Source organism: Osmerus mordax, chromosome 9 (genome assembly GCF_038355195.1).
Source record: "Osmerus mordax isolate fOsmMor3 chromosome 9, fOsmMor3.pri, whole genome shotgun sequence".
NCBI lineage: Eukaryota > Metazoa > Chordata > Actinopteri > Osmeriformes > Osmeridae > Osmerus > Osmerus mordax.
Window position 1 is genome coordinate 1,026,853 of NC_090058.1, and position 23,667 is coordinate 1,050,519.

General features: G+C 49.7%; 1 protein-coding gene across 1 annotated transcript; it reads right to left on the reverse strand.

Moving 5' to 3' along the window:
• Window positions 1–409: 409 nt before the first annotated feature.
• plcb2 (phospholipase C, beta 2) lies at window positions 410–18,099 on the reverse strand. The gene is made up of 32 exons (XM_067243142.1): window positions 18,016–18,099; window positions 17,851–17,928; window positions 16,604–16,672; window positions 15,323–15,463; window positions 14,826–14,905; window positions 14,460–14,513; window positions 14,261–14,336; window positions 14,026–14,126; window positions 13,720–13,886; window positions 13,237–13,383; window positions 12,881–13,038; window positions 12,434–12,516; window positions 12,177–12,261; window positions 11,705–11,897; window positions 11,468–11,550; window positions 11,221–11,317; window positions 10,974–11,058; window positions 10,646–10,770; window positions 9,982–10,133; window positions 9,160–9,324; window positions 8,938–9,037; window positions 8,094–8,198; window positions 7,807–7,868; window positions 7,564–7,645; window positions 6,973–7,440; window positions 6,629–6,812; window positions 5,821–5,959; window positions 4,672–4,736; window positions 4,208–4,267; window positions 3,926–3,983; window positions 2,164–2,250; window positions 410–580 (listed from the first exon to the last, which is right to left on the reverse strand). Exons 1-32 carry the CDS (start codon window positions 18,097–18,099, stop codon window positions 410–412), a joined length of 3,804 nt encoding a protein of 1,267 aa, XP_067099243.1.
• Window positions 18,100–23,667: the final 5,568 nt, after the last annotated feature.

The window sequence follows — 23,667 nt, forward strand, 5'->3', positions numbered from 1 at the left end:
TGCACAAATCTGTCTTCTACTGACCAAGATAAACACACACTCTCCTGGAGGACAGAGACAAGGAGAGAAATGGACAAAGAGGAGAAAGAGTGAGAGAGAAAGAGACATAGCGAGGGAGAGAGAGAGGCATAGAGAGGGAGAGAGAGAGGCATAGAGATGGAAAGAGAGACATAGAGAGAGAGAGAGATAGGGAGAGAGGGAGAGAGAGAGAGAGACATAGACAGAGGGAGAGAGAGAGACATAGAGAGGGAGAGAGACATAGAGAGAGAGAGAGGGAGAGAGAGAGACATAGACAGAGGGAGAGAGAAAGAGAGAGAGAGAGGGAGAGAGGGGGATCAGGGGAAGAGGGTCAAGTGAAGAGTGTACAGAAGGTAGAGAGACATGATAACTAGATGAGTGTCCCGTGTGTCTACCCCAGAAAAACGTCTCCGTAGAAGCCGACGCCCCCCAGCGGAGGCCCCGCCCCCTCGTCCACCAGGCCAGGGAAGTGTGGCCCCACGCATGCGTTCACCGCCTCCCTCACATCCGCAGGAAGTGACCTGATCTTCCCAGCATGCTCCATCAGCGCCTCTTGGTTCAGCTGAAGACCGTGGGGGTGCAAGGCAAGAAAATGAATGAATGAATCGCATTAAATAAAAAATGAATGAATGAAAAGATGAATTGCAGAAAGGTGAGGGTGATTGTGAGGTCTGTCTGTTTGTCGCCAGGGCCAGATATCTGACCACAGCCTCAGTGTGGGAGAGACCTCAGTGGTCTCTCCCTATCCTGGTCTCTCCCCCTCCTGGTCTCTCCCTATCCTGGTCTCTCCCTCTCCTGGTCTCTCCCTCTCCTGGTCTCTCCCTCTCCTGGTCTCTCCCTATCCTGGTCTCTCCCTCTCCTGGTCTCTCCCCCTCCTGGTCTCTCCCCCTCCTGGTCTCTCCCCCTCCTGGTCTCTCCCTATCCTGGTCTCTCCCTCTCCTGGTCTCTCCCCCTCCTGGTCTCTCCCTCTCCTGGTCTCTCCCTCTCCTGGTCTCTCCCCCTCCTGGTCTCTCCCTATCCTGGTCTCTCCCTCTCCTGGTCTCTCCCCCTCCTGGTCTCTCCCTCTCCTGGTCTCTCCCCCTCCTGGTCTCTCCCTCTCCTGGTCTCTCCCTCTCCTGGTCTCTCCCCCTCCTGGTCTCTCCCTATCCTGGTCTCTCCCTCTCCTGGTCTCTCCCCCTCCTGGTCTCTCCCTCTCCTGGTCTCTCCCCCTCCTGGTCTCTCCCCCTCCTGGTCTCTCCCTCTCCTGGTCTCTCCCCCTCCTGGTCTCTCCCCCTCCTGGTCTCTCCCTCTCCTGGTCTCTCCCTATCCTGGTCTCTCCCTCTCCTGGTCTCTCCACCTCCTGGTCTCTCCCTATCCTGGTCTCTCCCTCTCCTGGTCTCTCCCTATCCTGGTCTCTCCCTCTCCTGGTCTCTCCACCTCCTGGTCTCTCCCTATCCTGGTCTCTCCCTCTCCTGGTCTCTCCCCCTCCTGGTCTCTCCCTCTCCTGGTCTCTCCCCCTCCTGGTCTCTCCCCCTCCTGGTCTCTCCCTATCCTGGTCTCTCCCTCTCCTGGTCTCTCCCTCTCCTGGTCTCTCCCTCTCCTGGTCTCTCCCCCTCCTGGTCTCTCCCCCTCCTGGTCTCTCCCTCTCCTGGTCTCTCCCCCTCCTGGTCTCTCCCCCTCCTGGTCTCTCTCACTTTCCCTGTCAGGGATTTCCTACTGGGAGCAGTCGATATCAAACGGTTAAATGTCACTAAATCCAACCGAGACGACAATTTTTTTTTCAACAGTTTTTTTTTCAACAGTTTTTTTTTCCTCCACAGAGTGCAAACAGAAACACAACCATCTGGCGTTCTAGAGTCTGTATCAGTTCTGCCTGCCATGTGCACCCTGCTGCACCACAAGCCAATCGTCATGTGCTGCCTTGTACAAGACTACAGTTGGCACAAACTGTACATTTGGAACTAAAACCACTGGATGTGTCATAGATGACACATGATGAGAAAGAGATGATGAGAATACATGGTGTGTGTGTGTGTGTGTGTGTGTGTGTGTGTGTGTGTGTGTGTGTGTGTGTGTGTGTGTGTGTGTGTGTGTGAGAGAGTGAGTGAGTGTGTGTGTGTGTGTGTGTGCGTGAGCGTGTGTGTGTGTGTGTGAAAGTGTGTGTACCTTATTAGCTACATCTTTGATCCTCTCCAGATTAGCGGTCTGTTTCTTCACCAGAGCGTATTGTTGAGGGCTGCTGTCTGTTGTCTGCTAGAAACAAAAACACGTGTCACACTTCAGAGAGAGAGAGAGAGGGAGATGGAAAGAGACAGAGAGAGAGACAGAGAGACAGAGAGAGAGAGTCTATAAAGAAGTTCCTCCATGTTAACGTGTGTCTCGTTTTACAGCAGATTGGCCCCAGGAGCAGCAACCTGAGATGGGATCAATAGCACCAGGATCTGCTGGGCTCCCTGATGTAGCCCTCCAGCCCGAGGGAGCCCTCCAGCCTGAGGCAGCCTGAGGCAGCCCTCCAGCCAGAGGCAGCCCTCCAGCCTGAGGCAGCCCTCCAGCCAGAGGCAGCCCTCCAGCCTGAGGCAGCCCTCCAGCCAGAGGCAGCCTGAGGCAGCCCTCCAGCCCGAGGGAGCCCTCCAGCCTGAGGCAGCCTGAGGCAGCCCTCCAGCCCGAGGGAGCCCTCCAGCCTGAGGCAGCCTAAGGCAGCCCTCCAGCCCGAGGGAGCCCTCCAGCCTGAGGCAGCCCTCCAGCCAGAGGCAGCCCTCCAGCCCGAGGCAACCCTCCAGCCCGAGGCAGCCCTCCAGCCCGAGGCAGCCCTCCAGCCTGAGGCAGCCCAGCAGCCTGAGGCAGCCCTCCAGCCTGAGGCAGCCCTCCAGCCCGAGGCAGCCCAGCAGCCTGAGGCAGCCCTCCAGCCTGAGGTAGCCCAGCAGCCTGAGGCAGCCAGGCAGGACCAGCATCATGAGGGGTTGCTGAAGGAAGGCAGGTGAACTACCAATCAGCCCTGCTGTTTCCGAGCTGTCAGCTGACCACACGGGCAGTGGGCTCGTTACCCACACTTGTTGATGTGAGTCTTGATGAGGCGTTCAGGGGGACTGAGAACAGCCACACATGACACTCACCCTCACATGTGACATGGCTGCTGTCAACAGGCTGAGTCATCACAGGCCGTGGTCAGGCCGCTTTGCTTTCCTATCTGTGCTGTGTGTGCACATACAGTATGTGTGTGTGAGTGTGTGCACGTGTGTGTGTATATATTGTGTGTGTGTGCCTGTACTGTGCACGTGTGTCAACAGCACGAGAGATCACGTGACCAAGAAAGACGGCTTTGTGTGTTCACTTCTCCGAGTGCTTCTCTCTCGCACAGTAACCATAGTTACTCTCTTTGAGAGCCACCAGAGAAAGGATGGCAGGGGTCACCATGGGAACCGTTCATCCTGCGGACCTGTGGACTTCTTGGGACTGACTACCCAGAGCCCCGATGGAGGGAGGGGTCCTGGGACTGACCAACTAGAGCCCCGATGGAGGGAGGGGTCCTGGGACTGACCAACCAGAGCCCCGATGGAGGGAGCGGCCCTGGGACTGACCAACCAGAGCCCGATGGAGGGAGGGGCCCTGGGACTGACCAACCAGAGCCCCGATGGAGGGAGGGGCCCTGGGACTGACCAACCAGAGCCCCGATGGAGGGAGGGGCCCTGGGACTGACCAACCAGAGCCCCGATGGAGGGAGGGGCGCTGGGACTGACCAACCAGTGCCCCGATGGAGGGAATGAACATTTGGTGAATAGAAAAACAGACAACCAAGATAGGGGGGGAGGGAGAGAGGGAGCTAGGGGAGGGGGGGAATGGAATCACTTCTTGGGGCACAAAACTCTTAGCGGGGCCCCCGGACAGACACGGAGCTCCAAGGAGTGTTTTGGTTCAGACCCCTACTCACCCCTGAGTCTGTCTGGGCAGAGTCTTCCAGCACCTCACAGCTCATCGCTCGTCTGAGCCTACGGGGAAAAGAGAGGAGGTCTTAATGCATGTGCTCTAGGTCTAGACTCTCTCTTGTATGTCATTGTTGTTGTTCTGTCTGTTGTAGATGCGCTGGGCTGTTTGAATGAGCGTGAGGTTGAAGAAAATGTTGTTTGGAAATCAAAGAGTGCTGAGTTGTATTAAACACGCCGTCCTGGTGGCCGAGCTGGAGCGGGAGCGTTCAGGCTGAGGGGACGGCTACCTCGGCTTGTCAGATCCACTGCGCTTCGTCACACTTTTCTTCTTGGAGTCCTTGGTTTGGCTGAAAAACCACCAAAAAAACGTTACATCACAGCTGTAACACATAACACAGCCTTCTGGACACGTGAAGGGCGTGGTGTTAAACTGTCCACTCAGACAGACGGGAGAGAAGCACAGCCTTATCCCTAGCACTGCTGTTTGAACACCTGGAGGCTAACGGCTGCTCTTAGATAACCATCTGCCAGTGAATAACACAAACACACACTCACACACACACACACACACACCTAATCATGCATGCACGCACAAATAAACACACTTCCCTGCACAGTGCTTCATGTACATGATTTTATTCTCTTTGCTAGATATGAGATGCCAGCTCTCCCTCAGCACAGCCTCCCTCATGCGGACATTTCCCTGTGGTGTGTAACTGCCAGTCATGCTAGTGTGAGTGTGCGTTCACACCTCTCCAGCTGTCTCAGCTCGCTACTGTGTCTCTCCGTGGTCATCTCCAACAGCTTGGCCAGCCGCTGTCACCCGGGAAACAGGAAACAGGTGTCACCGACAGGATGAACGAAACCGGCCACAACAAATCAAGCTGACAGGAAGTTTCAACTGAGGTGTAAATTGCAGCCATCACCCAGGAACTATGTGTTGAATATCCGTGTTTAAAGTAATTGACAGTGAAGTCACCCTGTTCAGACATCCACCACAGGTTTGTGTGCTCTCTGGCCTGCAGTAGAGAGGCCTATGTCAGAGTCACCCAGCTGTCCACTCCCTGACCGGAGAGGTTGCGACCAAGAGAAAATTACCTGATTGACCTCTCAATCTCATGCAGATCCACCGCTTATGCTAAGAGCCCCCAGAGCAGCAAGCTGTGATGGATAATCCATACTGGCTGCTCGCCCCTGGCTGGAGAGAGAGAGGAGCACGGGGGGGGCGGTGTGGGGGAGGGGGGGCGGTGTGGGGGGGAGGGTGGTGTGGGGGGGAGGGTGTGGGGTGGTATGGGGGGGAGGGGGGGTGGGGGGGTATGGGGGGGAGGGGGGTGTGGGGGGGAGGGTGTTGTGGGGGGGGGGGTGTGGGGGCAGGGGGCGGTGTGTGTGTGTGGGGGGGGGGGGGGCTTGTGGATTTGAGCTGTGGGAATGAGTCCCAGTTTTCGAAGTAAATCACTCAGTCCAGTAGTGATGATGTCCCAAGCAGAAAAAGAGCATCCTGAAGTCTAATTTTTATTAGAGCCTAACACACTTTTTCTACACATTTGGAGGTATAAACCTAAAATGTACAGATTCTCATACTAAGCACAACAGGGACATAGGTCTGATTTCCAATATGGGTGGGCCAGCTTCTGTCAATAACTGGGTTAAATATTATTTTCTTCATAAAAAGTTAGGGGGGGACATATTTTACTTTATTAGGAAGTGGGTGTGACAGGAAGTGGGTGTGACAGGAAGTGGGTGTGACAGGAAGTGGGTGTGGCAGGAAATGGGTGTGACAGGAAGTGGGTGTGACAGGAAATTGGTGTGGCAGGAAGTGGGTGTGACAGGAAGTGGGTGTGACAGGAAGTGGGTGTGACAGGAAGTGAATGTTACAGGGGTCTCTGCTCCGACTAGCTACCTCTGTGGCGTTCTGCTCCTTCCTCCTCTTTCTCTGGTCCATCTTCTCCATCCTCAGGGCCCGCAGCTCCACCTGCAGCCTCTCCTTCTGCTCCCGCACCTTCCCCGGGGCGCTGGGCTCCGGCACGTCCCCCTCCCCCCTGGAGCAGACACACACCGTGAGGAGGCTGGACAGGGCATGTAGCTCCGCTAGGATCAGGACCTCTTTATTACAGGGTTACATTCTTTATTATAGGTTCAGAACTGTTTTGAGAACCAGGACCAAATCATTCCAATGTAATTGTACTTGTTGCAAATGGCAATAAACCTGAAACTTGAACACGGTGTTAGATATTGTCGTTGCATGATCTGTAGGACTTTGCTTTAAGCTCTGAACTTGTCAGGTGTTTGTCAATGTATTTGCAAAGCATACTGTTGCAAACAATTCATCAAACATTTAGTTTAGGCATTACATTCGTGGTCGTTGCTTAATATTAAATTATATCTCAAACTGAGCTTGCTGGATACGAGTTACAGAACAACCAGGGCTGATTGTAGCTGCTTGTATAAAAGATCTCTTCACTCTGGGTTATTTTTAACCATTCAATTTCAGTTTATTTTTTTATATAGAAAAACACATTAGCCAAGGAATATTCAAATTCTCTCCAAATCTAATTATTGGTACTCTAAATATACTCTCGCTAATGAAACCCCACAACAACATGATTAGCAAGTGCATAATCTGGTGTGTGAGCCAGCTCTCCTTTGTAATGTTCGGTCATGGACGAGTAACAAAACAGGCTGACAAGGAAAGGATAACAAGGTCTCACTCTTTCTTCTTCAGCGAGTTCTTCTTCTTCAGGTTTTTGAAGGTGTCTGTGTACTTCTGCAGCAGTTCCTCCTCCTTCTTCTGGAACTTCCTCTCCAGCTCCTTCAGATCCTTCTCCTGCCTCCTGGTCACCTTCAGGAAGCTCTTGTGCTCAAACAGCTCCTCAGGGCTCACGGTGTCGAGCTCTAGAAAGACAAACACAGTCTCGCCCGTCAGAACACACGTGCTGACATTGCATCTGTGTTTGTGTGGCAGGTGCTGATCTCTGAGGTTCTGGACATGTGTGAAGAGAGCAGCTCAGTGCTGCATGAGATCAATGGAAGGTGTGCGGACGACAGGATTTACCTGCGCTGGATTCTGGTTCCGTGGGGTCAGGTGCAGCAGGGACAAAAGCCAGACTCGTTACGGTGTCTGGAACGTTCTCTGGGGTGGGTGTGTCTTCTGAAACAGGCTCGCCGTTTGGGGTTGAGTCAGGGATGCTGTTGGGAGGAGCTTCAGATTGAGGGGATGGTTCATTGGCTGCGATTGTCTCTCCACTATCAGGGGAGGGGCTTGCATCAGGGTGGGGCTCAGGTGTGGTGCTTCCTGGTTCGGTGGCAGGATCAGGGATGGGGTCCACATCCGGTTCCTCGGTTCTGGAAGCGGGGTCAGGTTCTCCATCAGGTTCTGCAGGGGGGTTGTCCTGGGGAGAATCTGAGGCCATGTTGGGGTCTGCAGCCTCCAGAATGTTCTCCTCAGGGGCAGGAGAGGGGATCTGGTCCTCTGGGTACTCCACATCCTCCTCTGGGCTGGTGGCAGCTGCAGTCTTGGGCTCTAGTTTAATAAAGAAAACGTCAGGAAACGTTGATGGATGTCTAACTAGCTTGTTACCGCAGTTTACACTGAAGTGTTAACTTCTCAGAATGAACAGTCTCTCGCTCTCTGAATGCCTGTTACCTGGTTCTGCTGCAGTTGGAGCTTTGTCAATAAGTGTTTGGGCCACGAGAGGCAACTCGTACGGGCTGACGTAGTCTGCAGACTATGGGCACAGGACAGTGTCAGACATCACAACCTAACAAGCTTCATCATTATCCAGCAAGACCATTAATGCTGTCATACTTTTACATATGGAGGCCAGGCAGCGTTTGTTTTACATGTGGAAGGGAATCCCACGGGGAATATTTCACTCTACAGATTTACCTCCTGTGTCTTGGTCGACTTCTCCGAATTCTTTGTTGGATTAAACAGGGCGTCTGTAAAGTCTGACACACAGAACATGCATAAACAGAAATCAGTTTCTCCATAATCTATGAAGTGGTGAATCCAAACATTCGTTTCTACGACCAGGGCGATGCTGAGGCCCTCATATTTCAAACAAGAGCAGTCTCTAGCGACTCCCACTACAGACGACCCATCCCACGTCCCCCGACAACCAGCAGTTGTGCTGCTGGTTTGCTGTTTCCGTGGTGACGCTGGGGATAGATCACCTGCGAAAGCAGCAGGGATGTAGTCCTTGACCTCGATGTACACAAACAGCGCCGGCAGAGACAGCGGCATGTTGCTCTCACTGCGCAGGCAGATGTGCTGGAAGCCTGCGGGGCACACACACACACCCACACAGACACACACCCACACACACACACACACACCCACAAACACACACACACAGAGAGATGAAGAAAGCGTCATGGTCTGGCTCCATCAGGTTATCAAGCAGAGACATTAGGGGAGGGAAGGTGGGGGCTGGAAGGTGGGGGCTGGGAGGCGGGGGCTGGAAGGCGGGGGCTGGAAGGCGGGGGCTGGAAGGTGGGGGCTGGAAGGCGGGGGCTGGAAGAAGGTGGGGGCTGGAACAAGGTGGGGGCTGGAAGGTGGGGGCTGGGAGGTGGGGGCTGGAAGGCGGGGGCTGGGAGGCGGGGGCTGGAAGGCGGGGGCTGGAAGAAGGTGGGGGCTGGAAGGTGGGGGCTGGAAGGCGGGGGCTGGAAGGCGGGGGCTGGAAGGCGGGGGCTGGAAGGCGGGGGCTGGAAGAAGGTGGGGGCTGGAACAAGGTGGGGGCTGGAAGGTGGGGGCTGGGAGGTGGGGGCTGGAAGGCGGGGGCTGGGAGGCGGGGGCTGGAAGGCGGGGGCTGGAAGGCGGGGGCTGGAAGGCGGGGGCTGGAAGGCGGGGGCTGGGAGGCGGGGGCTGGAAGGCGGGGGCTGGAAGGCGGGGGCTGGAAGGCGGGGGCTGGAAGGTGGGGGCTGGAAGGCGGGGACTGGAAGGCGGGGGCTGGAAGGCGGGGGCTGGAAGGTGGGGGCTGTGGGTTATTTGGTGCTGCCAACCCGGTGCTAAGTTCACCTGACTGCAGGACCTCGATGGGGATGATCCGGTGCCCCAGAAACTTGCCGTTCTCCTCGTGAACCACGATCCTGAGGTGGGCCATGTCGGGCAACAAGATCTGCTCACACGATGACAACAACATCATCATCATCAACAGCAATAACAACAAATACTGCATCACTACTGACAGCTAACACATCTGACAGCTAAGATACCAGGAACACAACATAATACACACACCTTCTCAAAAACAAAGGGTTCCTCGTTCCACACTGGGTTTATGGCGTTTTGTGTAGCGGACCACTTGGTGCGGCACTTCTTCTTGGGGTCACCTGGCAGCCCTATGACCTCCACTTCCACACCTGTCTTCACACTCTTGTCAGACAGGAACTGGCCAGAATAGATCTGAGGACGAGGTGAAAGGATCACTGACCTGCCGACAGACCGACACACTGCCTGGCGCTCCACAGCACAGCTGGTACCCTGGGGGCCATGTGGGGGGGCCAAGTGGGGGGGCCATGTGGGGGGGCCATGTGGGGGGGCCAAGTGGGGGGGCCAAGTGGGGGGGCCATGTGGGGGGGCCAAGTGGGGGGGCCATGTGGGGGGGCCATGTGGGGGGGCCAAGTGGGGGGGCCATGTGGGAAATGTGTGACGACAGCCTCAGCCAAGCTTAACACATACACAGACGCACACACACACACAGACTCACACACACACACAGACTCACACACACACACACACAGACTCACACACACACACGTATGTACACACACTCAAACGCCCACACAATCAGAAAAACTAAGTCACACAGAGCATAAGGTTCTGTTGCTCTCGAGTGGAAGGAAAATTGCCCACAGCCAAAAACAACCTCTTTTTAGAAATGTTCCGAACATGAATTCAACCAGAGAAAATGGGCCTGGTTGCATTTTTACATGATCGTTATCTGACCAACAATCATATTCACTCCCAAAGACTCTCTCATAGGAACACAGAACCTGTGTGGGCTTGTTGCATGGAGACAATCTGTGTAACGGTCAACACATCTGTGCTGTCTCAGCCTACCTTGATGGTCAGTGTGTTGGCAACAATGGTGTCTATTTTGTCAGTGTAGGGGTCAAACTTCTTGTCGCTGCGTCGAAGGAGGTCATGTTTCAGGAGGTAACCTGTTCTCCCGTTGAACTCAAACACGGACATGTTCAGCTGCATGGGGAAATCTGGCAAGCAATCCAGAAGGAATCAGAGAAATAACAGAAATCATGTTCAGAGTCCATGTGTTTCCTTTGAGGAGATCACATGTTTCATGTGCAGGATGGATCTTGCTCCACCAGTGCGTGTCAGTACAACACTGACCCCTAGTGGACAACTCACAAACGTTCACTTTAACTGTTAAGTCTTCGGTAACACTCAATCATAATCAGAGATGGGAAGTAACAAAGGAAAAATTTTACATTTACATTTAGTCATTTAGCAGACGCTCTTATCCAGAGCGACTTACAGTAAGTACGGGGACATTCCCCCGAGGCAAGTAGGGTGAAGTGCCTTGCCCAAGGACACAATGTCAGTTGGCATGACAGGGAATCGAACTGGCAACCTTTGGATTACTAGCCCGATTCCCTCACCGCTCAGCCAACTGATTCCTTAGGTTACAAATACTTTGTAACTGTACTTAAGTAGTACAAATATTGCATATAGAAAGCAGAGCAGAAGTAGATAGGTGCAGAAATACCCATGGTTTGGTAGTTTAGCGCCACCATCTGGCAGCCGGCGTTCCAGAACAGTTGGGGAGTGTAGTTGGAGGAGTCCATCCTGGTTCCTTTAGGATAGATCCTGCTCATCTGACGCTTATTATACCTGGACAGTCTGGATTAGGAAACATCTAACCTTCTGTTACACCTGAACAGTCTGGATTAGGATTATATCTAGACTAATTGTTCTATATTTTAATATTTGTATTTGTAAAGTAACTGGCATGGGGTAGTCCTTATGGTTACATTTGTACGATGTTTAGAAGTAAACTACTGCATCTACAGATAAGAAACCGTGTCAAAAGATACTCAACAAACTCAACAGCAGATTTGGAGATCAAACTCTCTCCTTTGGTCTCCACAAAGGATGACATGGAATAGCTCCTGTTCTTCTCTGTAAAACGTGAATCAGGAAAATAAGAAGTATTTATCAGGTAGTAACTTGCATGATATGACCAACTGACTCAAGATGAGTCAGTTGAGCTGAGTATTCTCCCTGACTGCAGATGGAGCATCTTTCCTGAATTTAAAGGAATTTTTATACTTTCAAACTCACTTTTGGCGTTCTCAAAAGAAATAAATTTGTTGGGCTGGATGTAGTTGACCAGGGCAGACATCTCCTCATACGCTGTCACTTCCTGTCCCGCTGTCCCCTAACAGGTAAGTAAGCAAAACTCTGAAAGGACTACAATCTCAGAAGAAAACCTGCAGTAGTACAACAGTCCTTGTTTACTTCCTCTACATTCAGTACTTCCTCAAAACTCCATGTACATTTTATGGACAATAAAGTTTTCTTATCTTACCTCATCCGAGTTCTTCATCTTTTCCTCATCCTGCTCCTCCAGGTCCTCGTGTTCCTCCGTCTCCTCCGAATGCCCCTCGCCCTCTGGCACACAAACATCAATCACCCTTCACAATCAATACAGGAAAACGAACCCATTTCTAGGTCACCAAAACAACACAATCAATCTTCCAGTAATGTACTGTTCCTGCAGCAGCTCAATTGCTGCTTATGGAGCCATTCAACCACTACATCCCACCTTGGCCCTCCTGGGTGGAGGTGGGGGGTGGAGGCTGGCTGGGGTCCGCAGCAGGGCCCAGCGTGTTCTGGTTGGGTGCTGGGGTCTTCTTTGGGCTGTCCTGGCTGGGTTTATCATGACTTCCTTTCTTGTTCTTGATCAGAATCTTCCCCATGAGCTCTGCTGGGCTGGGCATCTGCTGTCCTGGCTTCAGCTGCACACACACACACACGCACACACACACACACACGCACACACACACACATACACACACACACGCACGTGCACGCACACACACACACACACACGTGCACGTGCACGCACACACACACACGCACGTGCACGCACACACACACACACGCACGCACACACACACACACACACACACACACACACACAAAAGAGAAGAGAACAGTTTTGTCATGTAAAGAGGCTGTTTATGAGGGTCTGTGTGGTTGAGGATGTGGATGAGGGTCTGTGTGGTTCAACTCACAGGGTACTTGTCCAGGGGGTCTGTCAACAGAGCGTCACCAAATATGGTCTTACAGTAGTTGGCCATCTTCTCCTGTTGCTTCACCCTGGCACACCACAAAAGCACAGGATCATCCACTGTCTTAGTGGAAGGCTCAGTCAAATAATGACCCATATGCAGATAGTGGCAGTGAAAACTGGGCTATGTGGATTGGGGAGGATACGTCAGTTGGATGTGAGGTGAAAGATTTAGCGTGAAGTTGGGTTTATGTTTCTTACGAGTCCACGTGGTTCTCAAAGGACAGGATGACAGGATACTGGGAAGTTTTAAAAGCGCTCTCAGCAATGGCTTCGATCACATCCTGTCAAACCCACACATCACATCCTGTCAAACCCACACATCACATCCTGTCAAACCCACACATCACATCCTGTCAAACCCACACATCCTGTCAAACCCACACAGGAGAAGACCCAGTGTGACCGGCAGGTAAAAACTTCTCTTCCTGAACAAGCCGAGAACACTGTTCAATCCTGTAACAGGACTGATAATCACGGCGCACAAAAGTCCGCTTATCACGAGACTCAATGCCGCGGTTAGAAAATGATTTATTTGATTTGCATGATTTGTAGACGAGTGGTGGAGATGTTTCCTGTCGTGGTAAAGAGCTGCGTCAGCTGAATGTGTGTCCAGGTCATCAGCAGAGGCCCGTCACCGACGCCCACCTTGAACAGGATCTCTGTGGTCATGGTGAAGCCGTGGGTGATGATGGGCTCTTCCTCTGGGGGTTTCCCCTTCCAGCAGTCCAGCTCCAGGCATCGACACCCTGCCAGCAGACACTGGCGGTACATCTCAGGGGACGACACGCCAGAAAACTGACCGGCTGAATGGAGACGAGAGAAGCGACGCAGAGAGTTTTAGACAAGGGACATTGGAGTTCTTGCGTACGTCAAGCCTACTGTCCACATCATCAATATCTACCATGTTATTAATAAGGAGAGGGGAAAATCAACACGTTTTGTTCTGACAGCAGGCGGTTGTGAAGACCTGCCTGAGGGCCCTGGCTAGGTTGACCTCTGACCTGTCAGGTAGGTGTTGTGAGAGGACTTGATGAGGTAGTGAGGAAGAGGCTGGTTCATGTCCTGGCAGACGGCCAGCTTGTCCAGGATCACCACAGAGGTCTCAGTGCCCAGCAGGTAGAACAGGAGGCCCTCGGGAGATATCTGACCTGAGGAAACACACACAACATTCTTTAGATTAGATTCAACTTTGTCATTCTGCAACATACAGGTTCAGAGAAGTTCAAAGCCAATGAAATATAGTTAGCATCAAACCAGACGTGCAAAATAATAGCCACATTTAACCACAGAAAGTAGATGAAAACCCTGCTGTTTTGAGACATGTAGTCGCTCGATAAACACAGAACATCTGACCACCCTATTTAAAACTAATAATAATCACATTTTCTGTTTGTTAACATTGATCAATCATCAATTTCTCTGACGATCAGCCTAATATTTATTTCTTCCGCCCGGTCAGCTGTCCTGCATGAGCTGCATCTCACCTCTGTTGGCGTTGGATGAGCAAGGCTCGTACTTCTCTATGAGGGCCTTGACCTGGTCCGGCCTGGTCCGGGGGAACAGCTCCTCGTTCAGCCGACCGTCTCGCTGCTTGTCGTTGATGAACTTGGCTAGGCTGTCCTTGGTCATGTAGGGCTTGGCCTTGGCAGAGCTGAGGGGAACACACAGTCAGCCGTGATCCAATCAGCAGCTCCTAGCTCGGTCCTGCCTCTCAGACTGTCTCTGAGCCGAGCGCCAGGGTCGGACCACAGCCCTCTGGGGACGGGAATGTGTTGGAGAGAAACACTCACTAGGAGGTGAAGATCTCGTAGATTTCTGGTCGAGGACACAGGTTCATCAGGAAGGACTTGAAGGCAGCCTCGGTAAAGACGTCCGGCTTCATGGTGTCGCCCTGACAACAACACAACCACAGCCATCACACTCAGATGTGCTTCCAAATACACAGCGATGCATTGCTGCTCTAGAGCTCAGCGGCTCTGTTCAAGACTGTAAAACGGTTTTGGATGGAAAGCTCTCTTCTCTGACCTTCCCTTTGGGCAGGTGGGCTGAGGCCAGGGAACTTTCCACTCGCTTCTTGTCGGCAGGAAACATTTTGTAAATACTGAGGAAGGGAGGCAGGATAGAGGCACACTTCTTCAACGCTCATGATGAGAAAAAAACCATTGATTTGTCAACTTTTACCAGCTTGTTTAAATGTTATGCAGCAGTATGTGGTGTGGCTCACTGTTTGACAGGGATCTTGCCATCCTTGTTGGTGTGAAGAGAGATGCGAACATACCTAGGATAAATATGAGGGAAATGTATTATAATCATTGTTAATTGTGTGTGCTTGTCTATGTTCAGTAGCTCGTTAGACAACAGTTTGAAAAAAGAAAAAAAACATCATTTAATTTCTGAGTTGATACTATATACACGTAAATATTACTTTCTTTTTATTTTAGCTTGTAAACAGTGAATGCTATATGAAAAAAAATATATATATAACTCCCCCCAGATATTGTACACTCTTTAGTTTATACTACTGTCTACCACAGTAACTCATTGATAAGTAAACAGGTCCCCCCATGTGCTGACTGACGGTGTCACTCACATCTTGTCCAGGAAGACTTGTCTGCATGCGTTATTCCTCTGAGGGTTGTAAGCTATGGCCAGGATATCATCAGCCCAGTTCTGTAATTAGTAAATACACGAGAAACACCATCCCTGTAGTTCACATGTTGCATTATTCAAAGATGTGATGTCATACCGTTTACACTAATACTGGGTGTACTGTATAAACTGTTATGAAAAACATTCACGTTAACCGCCACTAGAGGGCGATGGATCGATTACGGCCTCAGTCACATTGATGTTGACTCTTACTGTAACACAACCCAGTCAGTCAGTATGCATCACAGTTGATTAAATGTTGATATTGGAGTCATAAACCAACCCATAAAGAGAGCAATAAGGCAGGGGGCCTTATTGGAGAAAGTGAGATAAATGAGGAAATGTTATGTTGATGTACTATGGAAAGGCCTCAGTATTGGAGCTATGGTCATAAAGGGCGGGATGATAAGAGTTTGTCAATAAACAAGAGTATATTACCTGCGTCACTTTCTCTTTGTAGGCAAAGAAGTTGTGGTAGGTCAGATTGACCATATCTGGACCTGAAACAATGGTCAAGGTTTTGGCCAGATGGTGGCTGTCTGGGAAGTCCAGGTTGAACACATTCCTGACCTTCGGGTGCTGATGAAACGAGGAGCAAACAGGGGAGGGTGTTGGAAAAACGATTTTCAGATCAAAGTGTTTCGCAATCATCCGAAGCCTCGCAGTGGAAATGAAAATCACATCACTGGTGTTCAACAGCACGGCCAAGTCCTGCTGGACTGTGTGTGGTTACACTGCAGGAGCTTCTGCTCATTGTGTCTCTCCTGTGTGGCCCCAGGTCGGTGTGTCTGTCTGTCTGTCTGTATAGAGATGTGCTGTGTATGGTTAGTGTAGGTGCTGTGTCTGTGTAGAGAGGTGCTGTGTCTGTGTAGAGATGTGCTGTGTCTGTGTAGAGACGTGCTGTGTCTGTGTAGAGACATGCTGTGTCTGTGTAGAGACGTGCTGTGTCTGTGTAGAGACATGCTGTCTCCAGCCTGTGTTTTCCATAGACGGGGCGTCTGGGAGCACCAGCTTGACCATGCAGGCAAATATGCATGCAAACACCACCCCCTCAGCGCATCAACATTACATCACACACAGAAAGACCAGAGACTTCCACAGCCCTCCAACATCATACATCTATCACACTAAAGCCTTTTGTTGGTGAAAAATGATGTTGGAATGGTGGAGTCTAGTAAAATGATGGTGGATGGTGGAGTTTAGTAAAATGCTTTCTGGTAAATGGGTGTCTCTATCTGAAAGAGGATGGACTTGTCTCCGCTCCTTGTGGACTAGATGTGTCCTTTGAACCCTGCCTTGGGGGGCGGGGGGAGGGGGGGGCCTGCATCCTGGTATTCTCTGTGGAGACAGCTGAGTGGGAGCCGGCATAAGAAATTCAAACTGTCAACCTCCATCAGCTCACAGCCAAAACCACAAGACGCAGAACTACATTCACACTGCAATCATATCATGAGTGATGTGTGTGTGTTTCTGAGCAAGAGAGAAAAGAATAGTGTGTATGTGTGTGTGTGAGAGAGAGAAAGAGTGGGTGAGTGAGTGAGAGTGAGTGAGTGAGAATGACAGAGATAATTTTTGTGCCTTTTGCAATGCAAATACAAGACAGACCACACAACCAGAGAGTTCACTCAGAGCTGAGGTCAATCAAACTGCCTCTGGATGAGTTTAACTGGATCAGAACACAGATAATAGTCCGTATGACTCTTATATAACAGTACTCACTTTAGGAAGTTTTGCATATTTCCCTGATCTGGTGTCTCGGATGGTTTGGATGTCTAGAAACTCTGTCTCCTAGAAACAAGACAGCAATCAGGGACAGCACACACAACAGCCTATCATAAACACTGGCTATCTAGCGTTATTTACAATGAGTACAGTACATTTACATTTTACATTTACATTTTACATTTTTAGTCATTTAGCAGACGCTCTTATCCAGAGCGACTTATAGTAAGTACAGGGACATTCCCCCCGAGGCAAGTAGGGTGAAGTGCCTTGCCCAAGGACACAACGTCATTTGGCACGGCCGGGAATCGAACTGGCAACCTTCAGATTACTAGCCCGACTCCCTCACCGCTCAGCCACCTAGGATAACACAATGGATGACACAATGGTTGTCCACTATCATAGACCCTGCAGGCGGTCCAGCCATTAACCAAATCTAATGTACACCATACGGCATCATGATGGCTGTGCCAGAGTCAACACAGGAGACACTCGTGTGATTGAAACCTCTTTGGTTTTCGGCCAAAATGTCCAGCAGGCTGAAAGAGAGGATAGATGGAGAGGAGAGAGTTCTCAGCCTGGATGCTTGTGAGTTCTGCAGTGCAGCGTGGAAGCCTTGTGAACCCACATCGGTGCCATTCAGTCCCCTCCACAAGGCTGCTGGGACCCGCCTGCAGTCCTCCAGACCTCCCCCAGCTGGCTCTGACGCCCAGTTGGAGACACCCAGACCTCCCCCAGCTGGCTCTGACGCCCAGTTGGAGACACCCAGACCTCCCCCAGCTGGCTCTGACGCCCAGCTGGAGACACCCAGACCTCCCCCAGCTGGCTCTGACGCCCAGTTGGAGACACCCAGACCTCCCCCAGCTGGCTCTGACGCCCAGCTGGAGACACCCAGACCTCCCCCAGCTGGCTCTGACGCCCAGCTGGAGACACCCAGGGTGTCCTGGACACAGACAGGCCCTGATAGCAATCACAGGGAGTCTGCTTCACGGTGTGAACCAGAAGGAAAGGCTCTTTATGGGATGTTTCAGTTGCTAAACAACCAGACTAAAGATGTATTTCTTAACTTTGACACACCATTGTCTTGATCCGTCTGTGGGTTTATGTAAGTTTGTAGTGACACAGAGATGCAGGTTCAAATCCGTCCCGGGGCGTTTCCTGCTTTCCTGTCTCCCTCCAACTGCCTCTATCGATTTAATAAAGCCAAAAAAGGCAAAAGAATAAAAATAAATACTTTGTCTTACCTTGCTCTGGTTGGTCCAGTAGAGGTAATAGCCCTTAGGGTCCATTTTCATGGTGACAGTAACAGTTTTTGTGGACTCCTGAGTTTAGAAAATGACATTTAAACGTACTGATGAAAAGGACAACGTTGGTTTTCTCTTTCTAGGGGGACCATCAGGTCTTCTTACCTCGGACCATTTGGTGAACCTGTCCCCCTTCAGCAGGTAGTCCTTCACCACAGGGGGCTCCAGGATGTAGCGTCTCTTGTCCATGTTGCTGGCTGTCCTTCCCAGTCCTGCTCGTCATCAAACACAAGCTCGGAGACTTCAGTCTGAACAGGCCCTCCGCGTCAGGATCCTCCCTATACCTGGTCTCTCTGGCTGGGGTTGGGAGGAATGTGTAATACCTACACTCAGGGATTTAGACACTGGGAGGAGGCACCCCAACAAATATGCATTGCAAATGACTGGCAATGAAAACAAACACTATCTGGCTCACTGGACTTGCTGACAGGAAACCTCACTGGGATTGGCTGGGGCTGAATGTTTAGAAAACCTTTATGATTTGAATGAGTTGTCAATTTAGAAATATCATTGTTACCTGTTTGATAAGACACACCTGTGTTTGGGGCAAGTGTCTGAGGATCACTTAATTCAAAGCGTGAGCTACAATGTAAATACTAATCTGCTAGGCATATGTTGTTTGTTTCTACACTTCCTCCCTGCGGGCCTTGGGTGCATTTCACCAGGTGGGCAAACTCAATCACAGGCCTAAAATAAATGTCCCAGATTGTTTTATGTAGCTTATTTTATGCAACAATGATATACTGTATATCAACACATAATGTGTATGTTAGTAAAGGTGTTTGTTCAGACCATGCTGGGTCTTTCCTGTACTTAACATGTTATTTATTTAGCTGTTTCTGCAGATTAACAGGTCTCAACAATCCATGGCAGATGATTGCCTGTGGCAAAGGGCGATAATTCCTGAATCATAGTGTCTGTCGGGCAGGGCTCCCAACCATTTGATTATCATGCAAAGCTGAAAGAAATACTTTAGGCAAATGTTCAACAAGGGGATGGGACGATGCAAAATAAATAAATGAATCACTTACGATTGATGTTAGTTTAAATGGGATTTTTCTTTTTAATCCTCCAACGTACAGTATTTTAAACCGTTCTATCGATTTACGACTGCAACCTAAAGACGGACGATGTCATAGGCTATTTGATTCTCTTTTAGTTTAATAGTTTAATAAACGTAGGCTGCAACATGAAATATGTACAAGAGGAGGGAGTTTGTAACAGCCTCCATCCAACTGATCATGTCTCTGTTCTCAGACCTGTAACCTTCCCTGGCCTCCAGGCCTGCCAGGACCAGAGTCACTAGTGCACATGTTCCAGTCAAGAGTCACTAGTGCACATGTTCCAGTCAAGAGTCACTAGTGCACATGTTCCAGTCAAGAGTCACTAGTGCACATGTTCCAGTCAAGAGTCACTAGTGCACATGTTCCAGTCAAGAGTCACTAGTGCACATGTTCCAGTCAAGAGTCACTAGTGCACATGTTCCAGTCAAGAGTCACTAGTGCACATGTTCCAGTGAATGAGATGGGCCAGTGAAATTAAGTGTTTTCAAGTATTAGTCATCTTTACAGACTTGATGTATTATTTCTCTGATGACGTTATTTAAAACAACCTGCTTTTTGTCATCACTTGCTACTGCTGTCCACGGTGCTGAAGTCGTCTGAGATGCGGGGTGATGAGTTGGAAGGTAAATATGTTGTTAACTCAGCCTTATTACAGTAGCCTGCGTGCATGTTCAGACTCTTGTCCTATACAATGATTACGGTGGCCTGTTGTCTTGCACAGATAACTGGTCCTTTAAGAGCCTCGGCCCGCCCCCTCTCCTGTATTTTTAGCTGATGAAGCCACTTCATTTGTTAGACAAGATAGACAGCTGTGTACCGTATGATCTCACTTGATTGTTTTAATTGCCTAAATGACATCGAATCTTTTACTGCCGATACCCTGCAAGCCAGCTGTCCATTCTCTGGGAATGTCGATGGAATAAACATTTGTCTTTCCCGCTATCGGATGCTGAGGATCCCAATAATCAACGACATGCAACATCCATGATGTCCGTGATGAAACAGTCTCTAGGATGAACCACAGTGCTTTCGAGTATGAAATGAATGAACCTTAATCAGTTTATTCGCAACACAGGCCGTCCGAGGCAGGAGCTTCCCCTCATCCCTCGCCTCAAGGATCAGGATCCTGTCTTCTCTCAGACTGTGGATAACAAGCAACCTTCAAGACGGACGCGGTGGCGGAGCAGCGAGGGAAGAACAGGGGCAACATGAGAGAGCGGGACTTTATGCCCAATATGGAGAGGGGCAAACCTGCTACTTACACGGGGGACAAAAAGGCAAAGATGGCTGCGAAGACAAACAAAAAGTGGGTGAGATTAGCCACTGTTTTTGCTTATGTTTTGTCTGTGTCTTTAGCAGCCATTATTCTGGCTATTTACTATAGCTTGATATGGAAGCCCACGAGCTCATCCTCTCAGTTAAAGCCGGTGATACCAGAGGAGGGCACAACCACAGTGAACATCTCAACCAATGTCTCCACGAGTACCAACGTCTCAGACACTAACTCAACACAAACAGAGCCTTTATTTATCAATGAGACCAGGCCGGGTGCTGTGCCCCAGAGCAAGGTATTTCACTGGGACAGGAGTAGCAGGAGCGCGGCCGTTACCTCCGAGGGCGCTCCATCAGAAAATGCGCACTCTCTGTCGAAGGGACTCTACACGTCTGCTCGAGCAGAAACTGCGGACAAACAAAACGCCGTGGGGAGAGAGAGACCGGCGTCTCAGGCCGAAGTGAATAGACAGAGCCCGCCAACGGGAGCCTATGGGACCATACATGTTGAGGACACGGATACGGCTGCTGAGCAGGTAGCTCTAGGTGAGACAGCATCATCCACCTCCAGCAAGGCCGCCTCCGCCACCAACCAACACGGTCGCGGAAGAAACTGACCAAGCCACCTTCAGAGACGGAACTAAGACTGTTTGACAAGTCGGATACAAAGCGTAGTTATTCTCCGACTCATTTCAAATGCTCACATTGGACATGGCACAGGGTCCATGCACGTTCCTGAACGATTGATTGAGATGGCAAACTAAATGACTACGGCTGAAAGTGTATGACTTTATCCGCTTGAAAATAATATTTGTTTTCCCAACAACTATGCGTTTCTGTTACAGTATGCCTTAATTACGTCCTTTACTTCAAAACTCCTCTAGCAATTAATGGTCATTGCTATATCAATATGGAAAACATAACAGCTATGTTTATTTAGGAGATATACAGAGAATATGCTTATAGTTTGTAAATTACGCATTACTTACTGTAGCTCTTAACAGAGTCTTCTATCATTGCCATTCTGGTTGGGCTATTTAATAAAACAAGAATGCATTTATATTGCATTTCGTTTCACTAGGCTATATTTTCCTTGGACGAATACATTTGGATTCGTGCTTTAGAGGAACCTGTGTTATGAGAGACGCTCAGGTATATTATACACTGTAACCATGTAAATGTGTTGTGTATTTGGTAATGTACATAGGGGAGGTGTACTTGTTTTGGCCTTCGTCGAACTTAGTTGAATTAGATACTTTTTATTAAAACGATGGATGGTAGGTGCATTAGTATATATCACGAGGCAAATAAACGTCCATGTAAAATATTTTTTTGTTTGCATTTTGTTCAGGTTTAGGCTTCCAACACAATGATGTCAAACTTTGACTTTGACGTCAAATTCTGTTTGAATTCAAGAAGCTTGATAATAGCCTACACTAAATATAATAGTTTAGACAATCGGGTCACGGTAAAATAGTGGAAGATATAGTAGAAATAGTTGTCTGGGCCATTGTTGACAAAGTATTTTTTCTCTCAAAATTTATGGCAATTACCTTGTAATTTATTTAGGAACTACCACACATAACCACCCCAAACATCTCTCAGAGATATGTATCTGGACAGTTCTTAATCAGAGCTCTGTGCTTCAACAGAAAGCCACAGCTGCTAAACCTGTGTAAGCAAGCATGTTTGTTCCAGTAGCTATAACAGACCCCTCTGTTTATAAGTCTGAAACTGCTCAGAGCACTGCCTCCCTCCCGCATTCTCCATCTCTCTTTCGCTCTCTCTTTATCTCTCTCTTTCTCCGTCTCTCTCTCTCTCTGAGTCACTTCTGGTGACCTCTGAAAACCATGTTGTACGTTATTTTTTATTACTGTGGCACGGAGCAGCATGTGAGGGAGGTGTATTGATTGAGCACACTGTATTGACAATGCACAAAGGAAGCAAAGAGCCTGTTACACAATCGGGGTCTGTGGTGTGTGCAGCCAAAACGAGAGGCCTGTGTATAAAGCACAGAGGAAAGCTTATGGTTGTCTGAGAGGAGCATCACTTAAAACACTGGAATGTAAACGACAAAAGACAGCCGTGGTGGTTTGTTACACTTTGTTCTACTGTATAACTGATACCAGATAGAAATGTGACAGACCGGGTAATCACACCAGGTTGTCTGTGCTGTTCAAGACCGTCTCAGTCCACTAAGCTGAAGGCTGAGCGTTCCCTCCGGTTGTGCTGTTTTCAACATTCTTAATCTGGTTTCAGAAAAAGTAATATTTAGTGAAAGACAACACAGCAACATAAACGTTTCCATTGCTCTATATAGTTGATGAATAGAACAATAAGCCAAGCAAACAAAAACATGATTTTTCTATTTCTGACAAGGACAGTTGTTCAGTTCTACACAGTGCAGTACAGCACTTGCTACACAAGAGCATGTCGTTGTTGAAGTGTACAGCAAAGCCTGGATGAAGTCACTGCTTTCGTCGTCCAAGTTGTTGTCATGATATTCCTCTAGTTGCCAATTGTTCTGTGGCAGCCACAACTATTAGGAAGGCTTGTCAGATCAGTAGTACAATAACAGTTTTGACTCTCTAAGGCTTGACCTTCCAAATACTTCCTCTACCCAACACTCTGGATGGGAGTGAACTACAAACTAACAAAGGCAGCGAAATCAAAGCGTTTCAATGTCCTATTGTATACTAATGAATAATTTACATGTGTTGGCTAAACAAGAGAACAATCTGCAGTAAGCTCATAACAGACTTTTGAGTTTGTCTTGGATGAATTATGGGCTCATGTATTATTAAGATGATGGAGGGAAATGCCATTCTATGGTCTCCAGGCTCCATCAGCTAACAGGAAGTGACATCACAACACCAAGGTAATCTACACATCTGTGTTTTATCGGCTGTTTCTCTCTGCTGACACACCAAGTCAAGGCATGATGACATCACTCAGAACTTTATGGCCAGCTGCACATTGACAGATGGGTTAGCCTAGCCCTTTGGAAGGGAGGGAGAGCATGAGAGACAGAGTGAGAGGGGGAGGGAGAGGGGGAGAGAGAAGGAGGGAGGGATGAAAGACTGTGCTTTCTAAAGTGTGCCATCAGACCAGACCAGCTGCTAAGGTGAGGCCGTTCCTCCACACAGGCCGGGAGAGATGACGCACGCGCTCAGTAGAGGCCGGCCAGGCCCACCTGTCTGGGAGCAGGTAGGCCCAGGCCCAGGCCCTATTTATCAGCCAGCATGAAGCACAACCCATGAAGCACAACCCCAGGACCTGTCTTACCACCCGGCCAGGTTCACAACACACCACAACTCTCCTCAGCAGGGGTTTAAAAGTAAAGATTTAGCCGAGAAGGCAGCGAATTAAGATCTGTTCACCCTACAGTAGAAGCTGTTCTGGAAGTACACTGAATGTCACA

Excerpts from the sequence above, each read along its gene's own strand:
- plcb2 (XM_067243142.1), bottom strand. The coding sequence starts at position 18,099 with ATGGACAAGAGACGCTACATCCTGGAGCCCCCTGTGGTGAAGGACTAC. Across the intron at positions 11,551-11,704 it reads CTCCACCCAGGAGGGCCAAG|AGGGCGAGGGGCATTCGGAG; the intron begins GTGGGATGTAGT and ends TTTGTGTGCCAG. Across the intron at positions 10,771-10,973 it reads TCTGCTGTTGAGTTTGTTGA|GTATAATAAGCGTCAGATGA; the intron begins GTATCTTTTGAC and ends CAGACTGTCCAG.